Below are 22,756 nucleotides of genomic sequence, written 5' to 3'. Positions count from 1 at the left end.
ATTGTAATTGTAATTTCAATAATCATTGCTTGTATGTTTTGGTAAGCGTAATTCTAATACTGAGTATTTTTTTTTTTTCATTAGAATAATCATAGGGTACATATTAAAGTATCAACGTGGATACATTAGCGACTTTTCATATCTAATACGTGTGTTTGAGGGACACCAGCATATAATTAAATTATTGAGAAAAGCATAATCACTGCTGCCATCATGACTGTACTCTAAGAAATCCGACGCTTTAACAGGAAAGAAATACCCCAAAATATATTGGAAAATTAGTACAGCCATCTATAGACAACCAAAGACAAAACATGATGACAATGACGAATGTTTGTCACCCTGGGAAAATTCGAAGATATTTTATCTCTAAAACAATGCCCACAATTCCATAGGCAAACCAAAACACCATGTGATATCATAGAGAGACATATGTTCACCAGAAATTTCCAAACACATAATGTCACGATTGCTTATCTTTAAATATCATCCACAATGCTATACACAAACCCAACATGTCACCTGATGTCCCTGACAGAAGGGGCCCTAGCGAAATTCCAAACATTCCAAAATTTATCTTATCACTATCCATGATCCATAATGCCATAAGTAAACCATTTACTTATCTACAACTCATAACAACACACATCCAAGACACTGACGTCGCTTCCCCTTCACCTTACCCCTATTTTGTTCAGTGTCCCACTAATATATCTCCCTTTTCCATTCAAAACAATTACGTCACTTATTTACAACTAACAAATCACGTCACTTATCTACGTCTGATAATAACAAACATTGACGACACGATTCCTTATCTTATCTTGATCTTATTTAAAGTGCCCCACCAGTCCTTATTGCTACCATCACCCATAATTCCATATGCGAACAAAACTAACAACCTGACGTCACACACTCAGATGGTCCCCAGAAAAATTCCAAACATTCCAAACAATGACGTCATCAAATGAACAACCAATTACGTCACGATTCCTTATCTTATCTTGATCTTATCAGAAGTGCCCCTACTACTACTACTCGCCCTAAGCCTAAACATAACCTATATGCCCCTTCTTACATCTCTCCCGAGCTCTTCAAGGAAGATTGAAAGTTTGTCAAAGTGTCGATGTGCTGACCGTAAACAGAAAATACGATTGAAATGTGATGTCAAAGAACAAGAAAAAATACTTGTGCCAGCTCGGACGTCACCTGGTCAAACAAGGTCTGCGTCCCCAATCGCGCAATCAAGGATGGATCGAAAAATCATCTACTGAAAACAAAGACAAAAAAAAATAAAACTCAAGCCTGTAAAGGATGGAATATGAATAGGTGAGCAGCTGGAAAATTGCAGTTGCTTCAAGAAGAAATGAAGAAACACAGATGCGACATCGTGGGTATTTCAGAAATGAGATGGACACTGTCAGGAGAAACAAATGGTGGAAGAGTTCTCTGGTCAAGAAATGAAAGTAAGCATGAATCAGAAATGCCTGTATAACTTCACATGTATAATTAATTCAGCTTAAGGTTACTTTTGTGATAACTTTTACATGATAATCTGCATACAATTGTATTTCTTTCTTGTGACCATAATTAATGTTATGAATGATTGAATATTTAAGAAACTGTAGTCAATAAACCAGACTAGCTGGTGATTGCTGAGTTTCTAAAACTTCTGTATGTTTTTGAAAAGTAAAAACGATAATGCGAGGACGAAATCGCACAAGCAGAAAACTATTCCAGTAACATATTAAACGCAATAAAACATGTGTAGTTTGTTGAATACCTTGCTTGTAAATTTTATTTATTAGTTGGAACTAGTTTTTACCAAATTCTCGTTCCAAATTACCAATTTGGAACGAGAAATTGGTAAAATTATCAGGAAACTAACGGAATCTTAACGGATGGAAGCAGTCGTCTCTCATAAATTTAGATCCCGAGTTTGATAAAGAAGTGAAAATTTTTATTCAGAGTCTCCATTCAGAAAACTAAAGCTAGTTGAAATGTCTAGAACAAAAGAAATGTCTATTAACAAAATATTTGTATATTACATTTTAATTCTACATAGTTACATAGAAATGTTTTCAGGAAAAGAAAATTCCATTCCATCATGTATTGACCCACTACTCAGAAATTTTTACTTTTTATTGTAAAAAAAGCAGGATACGTTTTACTTATCAAATTCACAAATACATGAACACACATCCACCTCCACACATACAAAAAACATAAAGTCTTGTTAGGAATTTAGCGATGACGTAACTTTTTCATGTAGTATTATCATAGTGAGCCTCCATAGCTCAGTCAGTATAGACGAAGCGCTTTGGTCGGAAAGATCTGGGTTAGATTCCCGTCCATGACGTGAGGAACCTTTATCTGGTCTTTTTGGACTAAAGGGGAGTTAATCGGTCTCATATCGGGGTGGAGGGTTTTTCTGAGGGTAACTCGGGTTTTTCATCCCGTTAAACAGGCAAACCGGTCCAGTGAACACACACGGGTACAGCCATAAATACTTTCGGCAAAGAAAGTAACGGGAAACCACCTTGCTTCATAATTATCTTCCTAGTATGGTGGCGTATCGCTACCCCCACCAGCCATAAGGCATAAGGCACATAGTGTTCCTGTAAACCTATTGAGGATACATATAAGGAAATTGATGACGAGGAGTACTAAGCAATTTGACATATTTTATTTTTTAACAAACATAGAAAAATTAGTCTTTACTAATGGTATTAAAGGGAAAAAATTTCAGAGGAATAATAACGGAGTTGTTATCAATAAAGTTTCGTGCTCAAAACCGCATCAGAATATTTACCAGATTCATATTATGATAAGTAACACAGAAGCAGATAGATTTAATAAATTTAGAGGACAGGTTTTAATATTATTTGAGATTTTTTAAATTTCCGTGAGATGACCAAAACATTTTAAAAATTACGAGTTAGTGAAACTATGCTTCCCGTAATAAAAATGAAATTTTAATAAATAAAAAAAATATGATTTTACAAGGATTAAAATATTTAATAGATAAAAAACAGTGCTTGATGCTTTAAGCTACATTAAACATAATAAAATAAAATGTTAATTTACATTAATTTAATGTTTGAAACGCTGCCCAGGCTCTGGACAGCGCTTCAAACCAATGGAATGTGTTCCATACGTTTGCTAAGGGGTCACACTCACTCGACCCACCAGGGCAAGTCAGCTTACAAATCAGCTCCATTCAAGCATAGGTATGCAGATATCTCGACAAACTGTGGCATGACGTTTGCGTCAGTGGTGTTGTGTCCATAAAAATGAAACAAGACACCAATGGACTAACGTACTCTTTACACATGAGAGTGACTTAAGTCTTTCCTCTGATTCTAGACCACACTTGATCTGGCGTGAAAGTGTACCGTACTGCTTACCTACCGAGAATGTTCTTCAAAGGGATAGATACGGCGATGTTGAGGTCATGGAGTGGTGAGGCATTATGCTTAATGGATGCACCGAGCTACAAGTGCTGGAAAAAGAGACTCTGACTGGTGAACGATACCGCAACGAATTTCATCAACGTAATGTGTTTGATTGTTCCGTGGTACTGTCGACGAAGAATTCATTTTTATGGATGACGATGCCACACCACATCGTACACGAGGAGTCGAGATACTTTTACACACCGAGGATATTAATCGGATCAAGTGATTAGCACGCTGCCCGGATCTCAACCCCTCATGCGTCTCAACGTTTGGGACGCAATAAGGAGACGCATTGGTCGAAATTCCCCTCCACAAAACAAACAAGGCCTCATTCTTGCTCTGAAGGAGGAGTGAGCAAATTTGGTTCAAGAACTCCTGAATCACTTGGTGCTAAGCATGGTACGACGTTGTGAGACCTGCATCGCAGTTTTGGGATTCCATAGTGTAATGTCTCTCCGTGTAGTTTTCTCTAAGCACTGTTCATTAATTCCTTGACTAAGTATTTAGGAAATTTGCAACTTTTGCCAAAAAAGTATTGAAATTTAATTTTTACGAAATTTATGACACATTTTTCTTTAATATAATTTATTAATATGTGGCAATTAATTCATGTCCACATTTGACTGTAGTCATGAAAATATTTTCATATTTTCATAAATTTTAGATAAACTACGACGAACTACATTTTAGATAAAAATGTAGTTCGTCCTTAGCCAGTATATTATGCCTATTAACCACCATCTTTTAAAAATAAATGCACCTCCCATTGACAGAGAAACTCCTTGAGGGTAAGAGATACAAAAGCCATTCCTGCTTCCCCTCACACAACCGGGGAAACACACGCGGGCAACGAACACGCCACCACACGACGAGAGAGAGAAGAGAGAGAGAGAGAGAGAGAGAGAGGAACAGATGGGAAGAGTTAAAAAGACACGGAATGCAAAAGAATAGTTGAGAGGAAGGTACGGAAATGAAGCGATATCAGGCTAAATAGTGAAAACTATCGGATAATTGTGAAACTGTAGTATACGGTGAAACTATGGTGCAATGATAAGTATGGGATAATGGTGAAACTGCTAATGGACACTGCTATCCAACAAGGAATCAGATTGAAGAAGAAGGAAAGAAGTCCATGCTTTCTTTATGAAAACGAATAGTTTTGTATTTTAGTTCTTTAAATGAATTTTTAACACATTCCTGAACTACGACTTCTCCCTCTTTCTTTTTCTATTTCTTCTGACATTTTAAATATTTTCTATTAACATTTTCTCGGTTTCTTACTTTCTTTCATGAAATTATGTTCTTTGATTTTTATTCCTCTAAAATTGATGACATTACTGTTTTAGATTCATGAGTGCTGCAGTTAGTTATTTTGGAAATTTCATGCTCGATATATATATATATATATATATATATATATATATATGTTTTAGCTTTTTTTTTCTTCATTATCGTTCTTAGTCGAAAAATGGATGCTGCTCTTCTAATGTTTTTACAATGCTGTAATGCTGTCCAATCAGTTAGAATATCATACAATGATCGGCGATTAGAGCGCTTACTACCTTCCATTATAAAATTTGCTAAAATCCGAAGATATTTTTCGATAAATCCGAAGAGAATTTTTAACTTAACTATAGAATTTTGAGATGATGGTGTTCCATTTTATGATAACAGTCATGCTTTGATAAGACCTGAATTAAAATTTGCTGACATAATGGTAAAGGGCAAAAAAATGACTTCTAGGTAACTGATAGGAAATATGAGCAGGTAATGGTTCATGTTTAGATTATACTCTCCAAAATAAAAATATGCTAAAACTAAGTTTCGGAAATATACATTTTATATTTAAAATCTCGGAGTGTTCATACCATTTTTTCTAAGAAGGGCTTTTCGTTTTCTCTAGAGAAAGGAGCTCCTGCACCTGGTTTTCCCCAAGGATTGTAGTTTTCGTCAGCATTCTTGTTCGTTTCAGCTTCTACAAATGTACCTAAATCATGACATAATATCTACATTAGTCAAATGAAGTGGATATTGAATCCAACATTATTTAGAGCAATGGCATTACTTAGTGCAATAGCAACACAATGTGTTGCTATTGCACTAAGCGGACTTTTTTTTTTGACGAACAAAAATTATTTCACAGGCAAGCAAGCTAGAAAAAAAATCCTAAGTTTCGCAACTTTAAATAAATAAAATAATAATAATACCACTTCGCTAATTCAGTAAATATCGATGATTATTTCTTCTGAAGTCAGTAAAAACTATATTTATACTGATTGTCGTATTGTGATTTACTTGTTTATTCTTATAGAAGGAGAAATAGGAGTTTATGCTAAAAGTCACACTCAAAAGTTGCTAAATGAATATCGTAATTTTTTTTGATAAGATCGAAATTTGATTCACTAACACGCTCGTTAAGAATGAAATGACACATTCGTTTTAAGGAATCAAAATAATATCCATATTCATTGGAGAAAGAAAGGGAAAAAAAGAAATCCATTTTTACCATGCAAGTACTTAGATGTTCAGGCATTCAGTTCAAGTAATAAAAAATCAAACTGATAAGAGAAAGAAAACATCTATCGTCCATTCACATACGTTTCCAAGGTGCTGCTGCTTTTGGCATACAGAAAACTTAGACAAACCATTGCTTAGCAAAATGCGCCAAAATATTTATAAGTTAACGTTCATAGATCATTCTGTTATGGTTATCTCTTCCTCAAAAGAGAGAAACTCTCACCTAAGACTGGAAGAATTCCTTAGGACTGTGTGATCAGTTCTGCAGTAAGCTGAAAAACAAAGCCGAGTTATTCCCCAAATTCATGAAGACTTTTTATTTTTAGCTCGCTTTCTTTAACTCGGTTCTTCAGAACAGTTAACAACGAAATGAGTTAATGATGTATGAAAAGTTCTCTTTTGTAAACTCAGATTAGAACTTGAGAATGAGAGCATCGTTGTATTTAATCCTTCGTTGACTTATTTTTAATGAATATGACACTTTTAGCTGATTATTATAAAATACATAATGCATTATAATGATGATAAGTGAAACAAAGAGATTTTATTTTATCATATAAAATAAATATTGTATATATTTTAATATAATTTTATACATTAAAATATTCTCGAGCCAAAAGGGTAATTGAGAAAATGGATTATGGAAAACAGGAGATAAATGTTGACAGACGTTTTTCATTCGTGTTGCTTCCAACTCTGAAGATTATTTAATATTTTAATTTAGATAAAATTAAGTAAATATTTAATGGGCAGTGAAAACAGTTTCACACCTACCTTTATTTCCTACTGCTTTCAACGTGCCTCGTATCTTTCCCAGCTGACGTCCACTTGGAGTCACACGAGGGGCTCCTCCTCCTCCACCTTTCAATTTTGACAGACTAATTGACGTCTTCTAAATTAAAATTTCAACGCATTAATACACAAATCACACTTTTTAAAACAGCGAGAAGAAGTAAAAGGAGGTGGTCAAATGAGTCTGCCGGATGAATAATCATGATTATAGTTGCTGTGGAGATAATAAAATTCGTTCCAACTATAATTTAATTTTAGCGGAAATTGTTAATGATCTTAATGTGGTAAACACTCTTAGTTTGGATATGGTAAAATGAAAACTTGAACGGAAAAGTCATTCCTTTTCTAACATATATACAGCCTGCTAATTCTTCAGTAAATAAAAATGTTGTTACTTACATTCCACGCATACATTAAGGTCAACAGCGTTTATAAATGACCTCGGAATATATTTTGCTTGGATGTGTGAGCGGCTAGCTGATATCATACTTACTTTCACTCTTACTTGTTACTTTCTAAACTTTCAACGATTTACGAGGATGGTCTGAAAAGTTCTTGACCTAACAATGGAAAACCGAATTTGTAATTTCAAAATTATTTTTAACATAATCTCCCTTAAGACTAATACATTTATTCCAGCGATGCAACAGCGCCATTATCCCGTTCCTGTAGTGGTTTTCAGTAAGATCTGCAAAATACCCCTCTACAGCTCAGCTCTTGATTCGAAGTAAAATACTCACCAACGAGAAAGAAGTTTAGTTTTATTAAGAGATAAAAGTCAAAGGGAAACAAATCTGGGGAATAGGGTGGATGTTCCAACAATTCATAGTGCAGATCCCTTAATTTCCCCATTGCCGAAACACCTTTGTGGACAGGCATTGTCCTGATGAAAGATGATTTTTTTTCCTTCTGCAGAATGGGTCTTTTCTCACGAATTTTTTCGTCTAGTCTAGTTAAAAGATTGGAATAATATTCCCCAGTTATTGGTTTATCCATTTCAAGATAATTAATAAATAAAATGCCTTTAGCATCCCAAAACATAACATGATCTTTCCTGCTGATGGAACCGACTTAGTCTTCTTTGGTGCTGAACAACCAGCTTCTGTCCACTGTTTTGACTGCTGTTTGAATTATGGTGTGTAACGTGAATCCAAGTCTCATCCATAGTAATAAATCGACGCACGAAATCAGTTTTAATCTTGTTAAAACGCTCCAAGCACTGTTCAGAGATTTTCATGTCGAGTTCGTTTTTGATCTGCTGTGAGCAAGCGAAGCACCCATCTTGCGCAAAGCTTTTCATTTGCAATTCTCAGAAATAGTCTCAGAAATTTCACGCACTTTGACTCGCCGGTCATCCAATACCATATCGTGCACTTCATCAATGATTTCTGGTGTTGTTACACTTTTTGGACGTCCTTCACGTGAATCATCTTCAAGGCAGGTACGGCCACGTTTAAACTAGGCAGCTCATTTCTAAATTGTGGTAAACGAAGGAGAAACGTGCTCATAAACGTTCATGAACTTCGAATGAATTTCTTTTGACGTTAAAACTTTTTTTACAAAGAATTTTATAATTGCACGATACTCAATTTTATGAATTTCAAGGGATACAGACAACACTTTGGCTTCAGACAGCTGTATAATAAAATAAACTACTTGATAGAATGACTTGCAATTTCACGTAGATGCTTATGAAAGACGTACCAACTTAGAAAAAAAAAATCGTGCCCATTTATCAAAGAGTTTCCAGTGGATCTGATTATCGGTTGATAAGAATAACATGTATTCTTTGAATTCGGCACGTTGTATGGCTAATTTCGCTTCGACGATGCTAAATTGATAATGTGGTCTAATTTCTGAAATATACCATGTTGTTTTATAGTTCAACAGATCCTGCTTACACCTCATAAGTGCGTTATTAATGCATTGGAATGTAGATCATGTTTCAATAAAATAAATAGTGGAAAATGCATATTTTAATTTCGAATTATTGAGAAATTTTCCACTGTCCATTTTTCGGAAGAAAGAATGTCAAAGTGAGAACATTCCAAGAACAATAATTTGATTATTGGGAACGAGAAATTTCTAGACAACATATGAGTCGAGATTTTGAAATCTTAGTCGTGATTCTGAAATCTCACGATATTAATATATTATAGATTAACTGCTAATGATAACTGTCATAAAAACATTTTGAGAAATATAAATAATCCACAAAAATATGATAAAATCTTAAAATCACTAACCACCTAAGAACCACCTTAAAATCATAAACCACCTAAACAGTTTAAATATTTCTCCGTTTACTTATTAGTATTCATGAAATTATATATTTTTTTCTTATATACAGACCAGTGCATAATACTGTAAGATATTGCAATGCATATTACCGAAAGTTAAAGAAATACGTACTCCGTTTCCAATTGAAGATTTAGGATTCGGTATTCCGAGTGAAGCTGCAGGAGCGAATGGATGTCTTAGAACATTTCCTTTCTCGTCTCTGGCTGGATTACCGACGCCTTTTCCCCAAGGATTAAACGCCTATATCAAGAGAAGTTTAATTTTACTGTAAAATATGGTAAACGTGAAAACACGTTTGCAATATCTTCCATAAATTACTTGAAATTTAGGAACTCATAGTTGGTAAGCATATTTATTACTTTTAGTGAGCGTTCACTTTTTTTTTTTTTAATGAAGTTTCCCCCACGAAAGTTTTTTTTTGTATATCTTTTTTTGTAAATGTTATATTTTTGTATTTTTATTTATTTATTTATTTTCCCCCAGTCTAGAAACTATGTTCTAGAAACAAACATGCGACAATTTTCAAGCCACTTCACAGGGTTCAAATGTATTCTCTTTTTTGAAAGCGTAGGATTTCCCCTTTTCGTGTGATAATCGCTGCAGGTTTTCAAACAAAAACGTAATGGTTTTATATGATCTTCTTCGGAAGGAATATAAAGCGTATTGACTTTTATTATTGAAATATCTCATGATTTTCCTAACAAGCGAAGTTACCGCGATTAAAGTATTAGTTATGTGGCTTATTCTTGAAGCTTGTGTTTTCATGCTGCCTTAATAAAGCATCCTCTTTGTCATTTCGCATTTACCATTCTTATTAACTATATCTCGCTGTTTCTTTTTATTTGAATGCTAGCCCCCCCCCCCCAATATATTTTAGAATTACAGACGCAACTAAGGTTATCAGGCTGCCTTTATATGCCTGTTATTATTATTTTTTAAAATACTCAGTCCCATCTACGAGAATTTGCCAACCTATGACACATAAAGCTTCGATAAGATTATCGCTTCACAATCCAGAAATCCTGCTGCAGAGATATAGTGTTTTTTAAGCCAGTTCAGGTCCTCCAATAAGCAAAATTAAGTCTTATACTAAGCGCCGATAATCATTTTCCTACGTCTATGTTAGAGTTGGACTAGAACTCATAACTGCTTGGTTGGTGAGAAACCTTATCCACCCTGACAACCAGGCATGCAAATCGGATGTTTCTATAGACAGTTTGTATGTTTAATGAAGAGCCTTAGTTAACGGAAGGAAAAATCCTTCTACCTCCCTATGAGATTCTGAAGCACTTTCAATTGAAAAGTCATTATCAAGGCGGAAGTCTTTCCAACAGAAGAACAAATTGTTCCTTCTGTTGGAAAGACTCCGCCCGAAAGACCTCCGTCGTCATGAAATTTGATGTAAGTGATTTGGAATCTCAGTTTCAGATAGAAATCACTACGACGAAGGCATGTGGTGCAGTGCGCCTCTTTCATTTTTCTAGTACGAATGTCATGAAGTATGAAATACTCCATGACATTCGTACGAAGTTTCATAAAAATCATCCAAAAAAACAGATGACCATTTATCTCTTATTAAGAGATAATAAGGAGGCAAGTCAGTTTTCTTTAAGAAAAGTAGGGTAGCAAGAAAATATCGTGTATGAAGAATGTAGCATATAATCTAAAAAATTTAAGTGAATTTAAAAATTCACTTAATCCTTAGGATATAAGCAAATGATGTTACAGCGAGAATGCCATAATATTATTCAATACTACAGCACAATGGATATACCCTGAAACCCAAAGTCTGTCCTGTAGCTTTCTAGCATGTTCACGTGACTTCATATTATTTGATCGTAATTGAGTAATAGTCATTTGAGACGGACATTTATTTTGATAAAATGAAAAGGTTATGCTTTAATCTGCAACTATTCGAATGCTACACCGCATTATAGAAGTTCTTCTGGAAATACAAAAATAAATAAATCAACTTTTCCTTTTAAGAAATATAATTGGCATTTTTACAGCATTCTTGTAATGCATAAGATAAAAATACGTGTTTGTGGAACCTGTCTTACGAAACTGGCTAATGGTTTCATTTAAAATGTGCAGCTATTTGTGTGGTGGTGACTTTTTCAAACGGGTAAGTCTTAATGTACGTTTAATTCCTGGTATATCCCTTCCTTGAACATTCAAGTCTTGAATTGCACATCTAGGATTCGGTATTCCGAGTGAAGCTGTAGGAGCGAATGGATGTCTTAGAACATTTCCTTTTTCTTCTCTGGCTGGATTACCGACGCTTTTCCCCCCAAGGTTTAAACGCCTATATTAAGAGAAGTTTAATTTTACTGTAAAATATGGTAAACGTGAAAACACGTTTGCAACATCTTTCATTAATTACTTGAAATTTAGTAACTCATAGTTGGTAAGCTTATTTGTCCCTTGTAAAGAATGGGTAAAGAATTCTTTCGTAGACCATCATTCAATTTCTTTATCTGAATTTAAAAAAATGGATATTAGCGTAAAAATTAGAGATTAACGTATAAACATATGTCGGTTATAAATGCGATGTAACGATCCTGCCACGAAAAAATTTTCTTTATACTAATTAGTGACATTTAGTAAGCAGAATAATATTTATATATATAATATTTATTTTTATTGGTTAGAAAGTGAGGAACCTTTATCTGGTTTCTTTCGACTAAAGGTGAGTTAATCGGTCTTATTCGAAGGCGGAGATTTTTCTCTCTCCTGGTAACTCGCGTTTTTCATCCATCAGAATAAGCAAACCGCTCCCGTGAACTCACACTGCTACAGTCATAAAATATATTACAGCAAGGAAGGCAACCGGAAACCACCCGGCTCATAATCACCTCCCTAGTATGGCAGCATATAAATATCCTGAGGGAATAGAGAGAAGATTTTTTTCGATGTTTTCAGGTTTACGACAAATTGAGTTCTAATTAATGGATGAATTATATGAAATCAATTACATTACGTTAATTAACGTAATGTAATTGATTTCGAATAGACCCGTAGTGCCGTTTTCAGTTTTAATTTATCTCGAACGTGTTTTGAAAAATCTTCATGAAAAAAAACTGCGGCAATCATTGATTGGACAAACACGTGTCGTACTCAATTTCAATTACCTTAATTTGATAATTAACTATTTAAGAACGGGGTTATCCTGTTTTTCCCCATTCACACCGCACTTTCTAATGAAGTGTAAGCAAAGTTATTTCAGTTTGTTTAAAATGAACTAAATTAGGCTTTCTTTCAGAAAGTAGAAAAACTCTCTTGCATAAATGGAGCATTATTACCTGTATTCTGAAAAGCCGTGCTTTTACTTTCTTTTGAAATGTAAGTGTTCACGATTATTTACTCAGAATAATACGGCACTATTTACCGATATTGATTTTATAAAAACATGAGTGTTGGTTAATTTCTGATTGAAGCCAAAAACAGGTATATTGAAAAAGGCTTCTCTAAAGAAGGGGCCTTCATAATAAACTTTTAATACGAAACGGTATGTTTGAAAGAATTAAGGTAGCAAAAAATATTATTATTATTATTATTATTATTATTATTATTATTATTATTATTATTATTATTATTATTATTATTTATATTTATATATATTACATATTTATATTTATATATTTACATAATTAATATTTATTAATATTAATATTATTAAAACCGAATATAAGGAATCGCCTTACACTGCAAATAAGAAATTCAAAAAGAAACTACTAACAGAGACAAAAGCCTCCGCACAAAAGAACACAACATGAAACAAATCTAGCATCTGATCAACGAGATGCTAGATTGTGCTCCCAATACCACCGCCTATGAAACCGTAAAACACAGCTTCATGAAAGACGCTAAACTTATCAACCAACTTAACCAATACTTTGTATAATTCATCCAAGAACTATCCCTCCAATCACAAAACGTGATCCTTCATTTGGACCACAAGCAAAACAGGCATTATGGTTCCCAACCGTAAAAAGAATAACTTCTCTCTGTAATACAGCAAATCAAACAAAACAAAGGCCCAGGAATATATGGTATAAGACCTCTGGATATCAAGCAACACGCAACTGGCCTAGATCCTGTCCTATTAAAATCAATAAATAAAATATTTAAAACCTGACAAATACCAAGTATGTTAAAGACTTCTATAATCACATCAATATACACACATGGAGAAAAGAAATTGAATCAGTAATTGCAGACCCATAGCAACACTACCAATTATTATCAAATTATGGAGCGGATCATGGAAACTCACAACATATACAGAAAAGTTTTATATTATCCCCAAAGGTCAATATAGTTTTCAGAAAAATAAAGGAACAACATCTTGGAAGATTTTACGGACGTAATATCGCCTTAGATAAAAACAAAATTGTCATAGTAGTCTTTATCGATTTGATTAAAGCATTTGACAAATTCACACATTAAACATTATTAGACATGTTGGAATAGATGGGTCTCTGCAAACGTGGTTTAGAAACTACCTTCAAAATACAAAATATATCACACGCATCGTGTCAATCCGCAGTAGAGAACTTCCAGTAACCTGTGGAGTGCCATAGGGAGCTGTTCTCTTCCCAACTCTATATTTATATGCACGATATTAACCAGCTACCACTGAAAGGCAAGATCTTCCAATACGCAGAAGATATAACTATAATATCCAATGCAAACATAGCCCAAACAAATATGCAGCTTGACATAAATCTGCTCATTGACTGACTCAACATACCTAAACTCTGACAAGACAAAATTAATGATATTCAGAAATTCACTGACTCAACCAGTCGATAATATACATATAACATACACTCTCCAACATTTAAAAAAAATTATAAGAAATAACTCCTTTTTGCCAGGCGGATTTTAATGTATTATTACTGAATATATTAGGAATTTTTTTTACTAAATTTTGTTCAAGTTTTAGTTATTTATTTATTTAGGCAAGACGAAATGATACATCCATGTGTTACGAATGATAAGTTTAATCTACTTAAATTCAAGTTGTTATGATAATGAATGTCACGGTTTTGAGAAAATTACCTTTTCTCTTGGGACATTTCCATACTTATTTTAAATAATGAAATATTGCAACGGAAATATCACAGATCACTTCAAATAATAGTTGCGACACTAATATCGTAATAATCAAACAATTTATTGGTGATTTGTGTAGATATTCGTTTGCAATCTTCAAGATAGGACATTCTTCATAAGTTTATTTTTATGCAGATAAGTTTCTGTGTTTTCCAGATCAGCTCAAGACGGTTGTCATCAAATCAGTGAATAAATATTCTATTTGCATCTATTAAAGTCATACTAATTAAAGTCAAAGTCTAAATGCACAGTAGATTGTTTCAGTGCCAAAATGTCACAAGCTAATGATTTAATCAAAATTAATCTTCATTCAAGCTAACCGCTTTAACAGGAAATCGTTCTCACCTTAAACAGTATTTTTTAAAAGAAGCAATCTCTAAATTTTGTACCGAAGCATTACAGATATTATGCTTGGAAACAGCACATCGGCATAATGACATTGATAAATACTGGTCTATTCTTAAAATAAAACAATTGCATTCATAATAACAATAAAAACAATACATTTCTTGGACAAAAACGTGCGAAAATTTATTTCAAAAACAAGGTGGGGGCTTCTATCGTCCTCAGAAACTCTGAACAATTGCACCGAGCCTTCTTAGGTGTTTCAGTGGGATTTTCAATCCTCTGGCAACAGGTGGCAAAAGCATACAACTGAACTGCATGAGCTTTTTGATACAATGTCAAGCATACTTGATGCATTCTCCGCAGAATACATTTTAAGGCTGTGATGTACAGGACATGTCTTGAGTAGTACTTGCTCCCGAAAGGTGCACAGAATTAAGAATGTGTTTTGAGTCTTACTCACGAAAGAGTACATCAGTATTAGAATCCTGAGTGTGGTAAAGGTTACATAATCCAAAAGCCCTGTTCTAGAGATCAAAGATGAAACATTTCAAGACACTTGAAGCCTCCATCAAATAGGGTAGTGATTTCACACTGGACAATGGAATCCATCTACCGTTCTAAAGGCATTCACAAACATCTACGCCCTGGCGAGATTTGAAACCATACGCACTGTTGGTTGGTTAAAACACAAGACCATGGAATACGAGCCCAGAGTCCGTTGGCTGGTAGACTGTGGCTGTCTGCCTTGGTGATGTTGTTTGACAATATTAACCAAATCATAGGAATTTTATAATCTGAGAAAAAAATAAATGTTATTCCCACGGGGAATTACTTGAGTAATTAAAATAGATAACAAATTTTAATTTTCTCCGGTAGGAACATTTTCACTGAAAACATCAAACAAGAGTGTTAGTTCCATTAATGAAAAAGCATTAGCTGTGATTCGCTAGATGAACAGATTTTGTAATGCTTTGGCCGGCGATATTAGAGTGTTAGTTCGCGAAACTTGTGGGGTATTACTAAACCGAATTTTTTTTCTGCTGACATTTGTCGGGACGGATAAACATCCCTCCTCCGCTGAAACACTTCCAGGCAAAGTGCCAATGAAGATGTGCTAAGCGCAAGATTCTGTAGATGGTCTGAATTTTTCAGTATCAATTGTATTACTGATAGATCTACTTGCAGGGTGGCAATAAGTCACGAAAGAGTTTAAAAATTAAATAACGTTTTTTTATTTATTAATTATTTGTATTATTTTTTAAATCCTTTGTGATTTGTGGGCTACATTGTATTTATGCCTTTCTGGGACCCAAGTTGAAGGTAAAATATATAGAAGCTACGTCCCGATTCATTTTGTGTTCTCCAGCTATTACTGATAGATGAAATTTTATCAGTTCACATTTTTATCCAGGAAATGTATTGCTTAGATAATTTCTTTTTCAATAAAAATGAAGAAATATAGTTACATTATTTTCTATTTTTCCGTCTTCCGAAAGGGATATTTGGTGATTTCCTTTTGGCTTTGTTTGCATGAAAACAGATTCTGAAAAGAATAAATTAAAAGAACGAGCAATAAATAACTGCATAGATTCACTAAAATAATTCGTAATGACATTTATTCGCCATGTTTAAGCATAAATAAAATATACACACCCACAACATTCGAACAATTAAGTTAGACTCGATAGTGAAAGAATATCTTCTTTCACTGTTAATCCTAGTTGTTAGCGTGCAGCTCTTTTTACGCCCATTTTCGCCTTAGGCTTCCGCTTCCTATTCTTCTTCCTTCTCCCATTAATCCAGTTGTTAACTCTCTTCGCCCATCTCTTATCCTGCATTCATTCTATGACTTATCCATTGTTTTTCTCCCGTCTGTTTATTATCATCACACCTTCAGTTTTTTTTTTTTTTTTGTAATGTTTTCATTTCAATGGTTTCATTCATTTGTCTAATTTCGTACATAATTTTTCTGCACGTTCCTGCACACAATTCTGCTGCACGTGCTAGCTAGTACTGGACTGACAATTTCTTTATAGATTATTTTTGTGTCTTCACTGATGTTCTTATTGGGCTGTTGGACTGTTGAGACATCCAGATGTTTTGCTTGTTCTTGTACTTCATTTTGTGATGATGTCGTGGTTATTAGTTCTTTTCAAAATTATTTTTATCGTACTAACTTGTTCATGTCATTTTTAGTTGATATCTTCATATTTGTTCTTTTATGCTACACTCTTGAAAGTATTAATATTTATAAGTTATGTTCGTTTTCTGATAGATAAAATAATCATCATATCTAATTCTTAATTTTTCAGTCACGAATATCATGAATTCAGATAGAATAGTATTAGATCTGTTTATCTTTGTTTAATGTTTAGTAGCTTATAACTGTCGGTATTTATCACCGGGAAAGTAGTTATAACAACATATACATCGAACAAACAAAAGCAGGGATAAGCTGCTAACTACTTAATAATTTAATCCATACGCTTATTTTTTTTTTTTATTCCATTTTGACTTATGACTTGACTGCTACTTAATAATCAAGTCATAAGTTGTCTTGCAGCCTATTACAGCAACAAATGCTTTAATTTAAGTAATTTTCCGGAGGTGTCTGCCTATTATCTAAAGTAACAATGACAGTTTTTGTTGAATTATTATCAGCTGAACTAAACATTTCAGAATTCAAATACTGTTCTCATCATTTAAGTAGCTCTAAATACAGTGATATTTTATTGATTTAGCGTTGCTTAATCAGTATCGATGGATCCTGTTTGGTTGCAAAGACCTAGATTCGAATCCTGACTAAATATAATAATACAAAATTTTGTAATAATACATAAAGCTTAAATAAGGACATTTTAGCAGAAGGTGTATTATCCGGTCTCAAATGGAGGTGGCAGAGTGTTTCGTTCGGCAAGACAGGCAAATCATTCGGAACACACCCGATTAACAGGGATAATACACCGATCTTACGACCCATTGCTTCGACTGTAATCACACAAAAATTTCATTTGAATCAATATTAATACGATGATATTATTTACATATACAATAGCATGATTATAACTTTATTAAACCTATGTATGTATTTGTGTTATTTGTTCTCCCCAACACACCCAGAATCTCTTCCTTAACTCGATTAAATCACCACCATATCTTATCTACTGAAATAGATTGTTGTCTTGATTTATATAAGCAAAAATTCACAAGAATCATGATTCTTATAAACGATCGCTGGAATAGTTCTAAAGACCTCAATGAAGAAATGACGGAGCTTTATATTTTTCCGCCCCAAGAAATACTCATTATTTCTCTAACCTTATTACGGTTTTCTCTTTTCATTACAATGTTACTATATTTTTTAATTTTTGCCTAAACCTGCATTGCCACCTCAGTGTATTACTGATTGAATCACTTTCTTTATTCATTATGCAGATGAAAAAGTTCGCTTTGTATCCAAATAGCCTATCAATTATCATTCGTAAATGTTTGTACCATAATATTTTTGTGTATTTTCAGTAACTGTAGATATTTAATTACTGTGTGTGTATGTATTTTTGTTATTAGTGAATGATTTTGCAGTTAACTTTATTAAAGTTCTTTTAAGATAAAATAATAAAAAAATCTGTAATCAAGGAACACTACATTATTACAATAATGGATATCGTATTCGTCACAATAATAACTGAAGAACGATGCGTAAGTTTTTTCTTTTTTTCATGACGTATGTTTAGATTAGAGATCGTTCTTAAATTAATATCCCTAATGGAATGAATGATGGACCACTATCCATCAGTCCATCATTCATCCCAATGGTTTCAAGGAATGAGTATATTGAAGTAAAGCATCCATAAAACAGCACTCCCATAGACCCCACTTCCGCCAGAAATGGAGAATACTATACTACAGATTACTGAAGACCAAATTTAAACTAATAAATTAAAGCCGCTGCGTGACGCATAGTGTTATCATACAAGAGTAGTAACCGTATTCATTTCATTTGCGAAAGACGCAAGGATTAAAACAAATTAATTTTTATCCACGGAGGGAGATTTGCCCGTGTTATTCATTGTATCATTTCACGCGATCATTGTATTGTTTACTCTCTTGAGGCAACTGAAGAGGAATTTTTATATGGGCTTTATCAATTGTAGGCGAGTTAGCCGATCTCATATGGAGGAAGTAAGGTTTTTAATCACGTGTACAGACAAATCGGCGTTCAGAACACACACAATTTACAGACAACAGATTAGTTTGATGGTATCTATATGTAGTGAGAGAATTAAGTAGTAGGGGAGACGTTGAGATGTTTATAGCAGGGAAGAGTAGAGTGCCCTCCTTTGATGAGTCCTTGGACTCCTTGGTGGTGTCACGTAATAATAATAATAATAATAATAATAATAATAATAATAATAATAATAATAATAATAATAATAATAATAATAAATAGCTCTGTATGTTCTGCTTTTGAGAGATCTTTATCAGTATGGTAAATGAATCCTGTAGTAGAATGAGCTCCAGGAGAGCATCTTTTTCTGCAGCTTATCCCACTTAGGTAGGGTCGCTGTTTTTAATGAGTCTCCTCCACATCCTCTTGTCCTGGGCTGTAACCACATCTAAGTTCTTCATTTTCAGGTCCTCCTCCATCTCTTCTTTGGCCGTCCGCGCTTCCTCCTCCCCTGTATATCCATCTGGACGACCTTTTTTCCCCACATACTCGTTCTCCCTCCTCGTCACATATCCAATTACAGGAGAGCATCTCACTCCAAATAAGCATGAAATATCATTTAGGTACGATTGTAAATCTATATATTATATCTTGGTGGAAAGTGAATATGTGATGCTACTTACAATGAGCATGTTTCCCAATCACTGATGAACTGTTTTGTGTTAGTTAGAGGTAGACGGCACTTTGATCTGCCTCACGGGGAAGCTTTGCGATGTACTAAGATATTTTTCTTAGTTCGAAGCGAGAAATAAACTGTGACCAATTTGACACTTCTTGTAACACAGCGCGCGCTCGCGCGCACGTGTGTGTGCAGTTGTATATTCGCAGGATTTCATACGATGGGTACAATTTCCTTATGGAGATTTAAATTTGCAGATTTTTTTCTTATCTGTTATTCTATCCAAATACAAGGATGGAATTTTGTAAATCTATAGCAATAAATCGTTATGTTGATGTACTGATTTTTCATGTTGATGTAGAGGTAGAGATCTTTAAGAAAGAACGTTCCTTAGGAAGTGGACTTATCATTAACTGATTTGACCTATTTTACCCATTCCCATAACCATTTTTCTTAGTTTCAGCTTGTATGAATTAATTGATTTAATTCTCTTTATTGTATCGCTGATAACGGACCTTAACTATAGTTTGCACAATCATCACAATTACTATAATTGACTTACAAATTATTGCGTAATAAATGGAATAATTGGAACTGAATTATTTTCACTCATTTTCAATAGTCTCAGTCATGAATATATGTAACTCTTTTAAGGAGTTATCGATTCGTTAAATTCAGCAACAGTGACAGTTTTCTTTGAATTCTTGTAGACTGAAGCCATAACAGTCTATAAGACTATTCTGTTATTGGCTGCCTTTAAATGTAAAAGAAATTACAAATGAGTAATTCTATATAATCGTGACACGGCTAATTCGGAAAGAAAGTTTATTAAACCCAGTAAATGTGAAAATACCATGAACGAATGAATGTTACTGAAGAGAAGATTAAAAATAAACTATTTCTGAAGTTTTCCACGAGTCTACTATCATACATATATAAAAATTAAAAAAAAGTGCTCTGTGCTTTATCAATCTTAACATGCATCAGGCGTTACATTTCACAACACAATGCTGAATTTAATTTGTGGTAAGTGCACATCAAAAATTCAAAGAGAAAAACAAATCACGTTAAAGAAAATTCATAGCAAATAGTACCGTTTCAAATTTTGAAATATCAAATTTTCAAATATCAATATACAAAAAAGCCGTTAATCGTCAGTAAAGATGACGAATAACAGTGGACTATCGGATAGCTACCAAACAGTGGTACTTACCAGGGTATCTAAAATAGAGCAAAACTGCCTGAATAATTTGAAGAAGAAAAGCTATTAATTAAATGTAGATCAGTTTAAAAAGGCTGTAAATTTCGAAAATACTTTTACAGAGTGCTCTAAACAGATATACAGAATGTTCTTGAAGTTTTTTTTTTTAAATTTTTTTTAAGCCGGTCTCATATTGATCTTGTTCAAATTTGTTCAGAACGTTCCTCGAATTATGAGGTTATTTTTAATTAATACTAGTAATATTTCTGAAAAGCCTTCGTAGTTCAATCGTTATAGAAGCCCTTTTGTCAACAAGATTTGGGTTTGATTCTGTTAGCGACGTGGGAGCCTTTATCTGGTCTCTTTCGACGAAAGGTAAGTTAGCCGGTCTCATACGGCGATAGGAGGTTTTTTTTTTTCGTATCCCAGAACACGCAAACCGATCCCCGTGAACACACGCATTTACACCGGGAGACATAGGGTCAACCACCCTAAAAGGTAGAAGAGGAGAATTAAGAAAGAAAGAAAGAATATTTCTGAAACTATGAAGAGTATCTATCATTCAGGTAAATATCATTTTATCTGTTTTTCATACGCTCATTCAGGAAAGGTTGAAAACTATATATACACTATATGATGAATTTACCAAACGTTGGATAAGCCATAAATATTTGTAGGAGTGCAAACACAGTTTTTATAACCTCGTGGCTCTGATAAGCAAGGCATTACTATAATACTGGTAATAATATAAAGTACTATACTGTATTTACATATACAGGGTGTTCGGGATAAATTTGACAGTTTCGTAAGGAAAAAGAAAATCTTCTTTGTATCTATTAAATTTAATGAATTGACAAAAAAACATTACAGGCAGAGTTAATTACAATACTATCAACAAGATTTACTCAAAATAACCACCATTAGCATCGATCACAGCTTCAATTCTGCTTCGGAACCTCGAACAAGCTGATGCTACAGTCTCCCTGGGAAGGGCCGCAAAAACTGTTTTAATTTTATCCATTAACTGGGCTTTTGTATTACTGGAAGTGCGATTGGTGTCTTTTTCAACTGCGCCCCATACAAAATAATCCATGGGGTTAAGGTCTGGGGAGTTTGGAGGCCAAACATTTGGACTGGTAAAGTCGTAGAAATTTTCAGACAACCATTTTTGACTTTTCCCAGAGGTGTGGCAAGGGGCCGAATCCTGCTGCCATACATACGGCCTACCATTGGCTACCCTTGTTATCCAGGGCTTGACTACAGTTAGCAACTCCACGAACAAAGCCCGAATTCCAATGCCAGGGTTCTTCAACACCTGTTCCTGCAGATTTGCGAGGAATTCTGCTGTACGAACGCAATCAGATCGTCTGCTAGGGATCTTTCTTCTTGCTACATCCTCGTAGTCACCATTGCAAGTCTCTAGTTCATGCCTGATTGTTTTTACTGTATTCAGGGAGCATTGGGCAGCAGTCGTAATATCCTTATTTTGATGGCGGGCACGAATCATCATGATACAAGTTATTCTCTTCCATGATTCAGGTGGGTTCCAGCTATCCATCCTTTCTGACATCTTGTATATGAATGAAGAAGGGTCCAAACTTTTAAATGAAGAGAAGTGTGTGTTAATACATGTAACTTACGGAAAAATATAATTAATTATAAATATGTTAAATTTATCCTGAACACCCTGTATATACAGGGTGTTCGGGGTAAATATATACACGGGAAAAATATATACATACATATATATGGGAATAAATTTTTAACTTGGGTATATTGTATATTAGGATAACCAAGCAATTTTATATGCTTGGTTATTTTAGCTCCTAATCCCAAGTATGCAAACAATTAAGTTTGCGCCTGAAACAAAGTTCAAGTCTAAAGATGGTACAACACCAGGCAACTCATTGTAAAGGTGGTTAAAGCTTTGATCACTATTCTTAGTATTTTCCCATAATGTAAAGCACATCTCACTAGAAGATGTATACTGCAATTACTGCAATGCATTATGGGTGGGGTCACTACCCAGACCGGTTTCGACCTTTTTTGAGGTCTCCTCAGTGAGTAGCTAGACCCTAAATACCAAGGTTTTAGTAATACAAAGCCTTATCAACTTTACCTATATAAGTTGCAACAAGGTGTATTAAGTTTTAATAAAAATCTCTGGAGGAGAT

The 22,756-nt window shown here is 34.0% G+C and overlaps 1 protein-coding gene across 5 annotated transcripts in view; it reads right to left on the bottom strand.

Annotated features, from left to right (window-relative positions):
* The window catches only part of LOC150101293 (uncharacterized), a 117,224-nt gene that overhangs the window by 43,033 nt on the left and 51,435 nt on the right, over positions 1-22,756 (bottom strand). For all 5 annotated transcript variants that reach the window (XM_090400135.1, XM_090400138.1, XM_090400140.1 and 2 more), the window contains 4 exons: positions 16,001-16,077; positions 9,180-9,308; positions 6,750-6,867; positions 5,327-5,445 (listed from right to left, as the gene is read on the bottom strand). In XM_090400135.1, coding sequence (XP_090256261.1) covers positions 5,327-5,445; positions 6,750-6,867; positions 9,180-9,308; positions 16,001-16,077 — 443 coding nt within the window. The remainder of the gene's footprint in view (positions 1-5,326; positions 5,446-6,749; positions 6,868-9,179; positions 9,309-16,000; positions 16,078-22,756) is intronic.

This window comes from Typopeltis vanoorti, chromosome 11 (genome assembly GCF_054136105.1).
Source record: "Typopeltis vanoorti isolate ZY-2024b chromosome 11, IOZ_Tvanoo_1.0, whole genome shotgun sequence".
NCBI classification, from domain to species: domain Eukaryota; kingdom Metazoa; phylum Arthropoda; class Arachnida; order Uropygi; family Thelyphonidae; genus Typopeltis; species Typopeltis vanoorti.
Note: the sequence above shows the minus strand (reverse complement) of the source record. Positions and strands in the feature narration are given on the sequence as shown.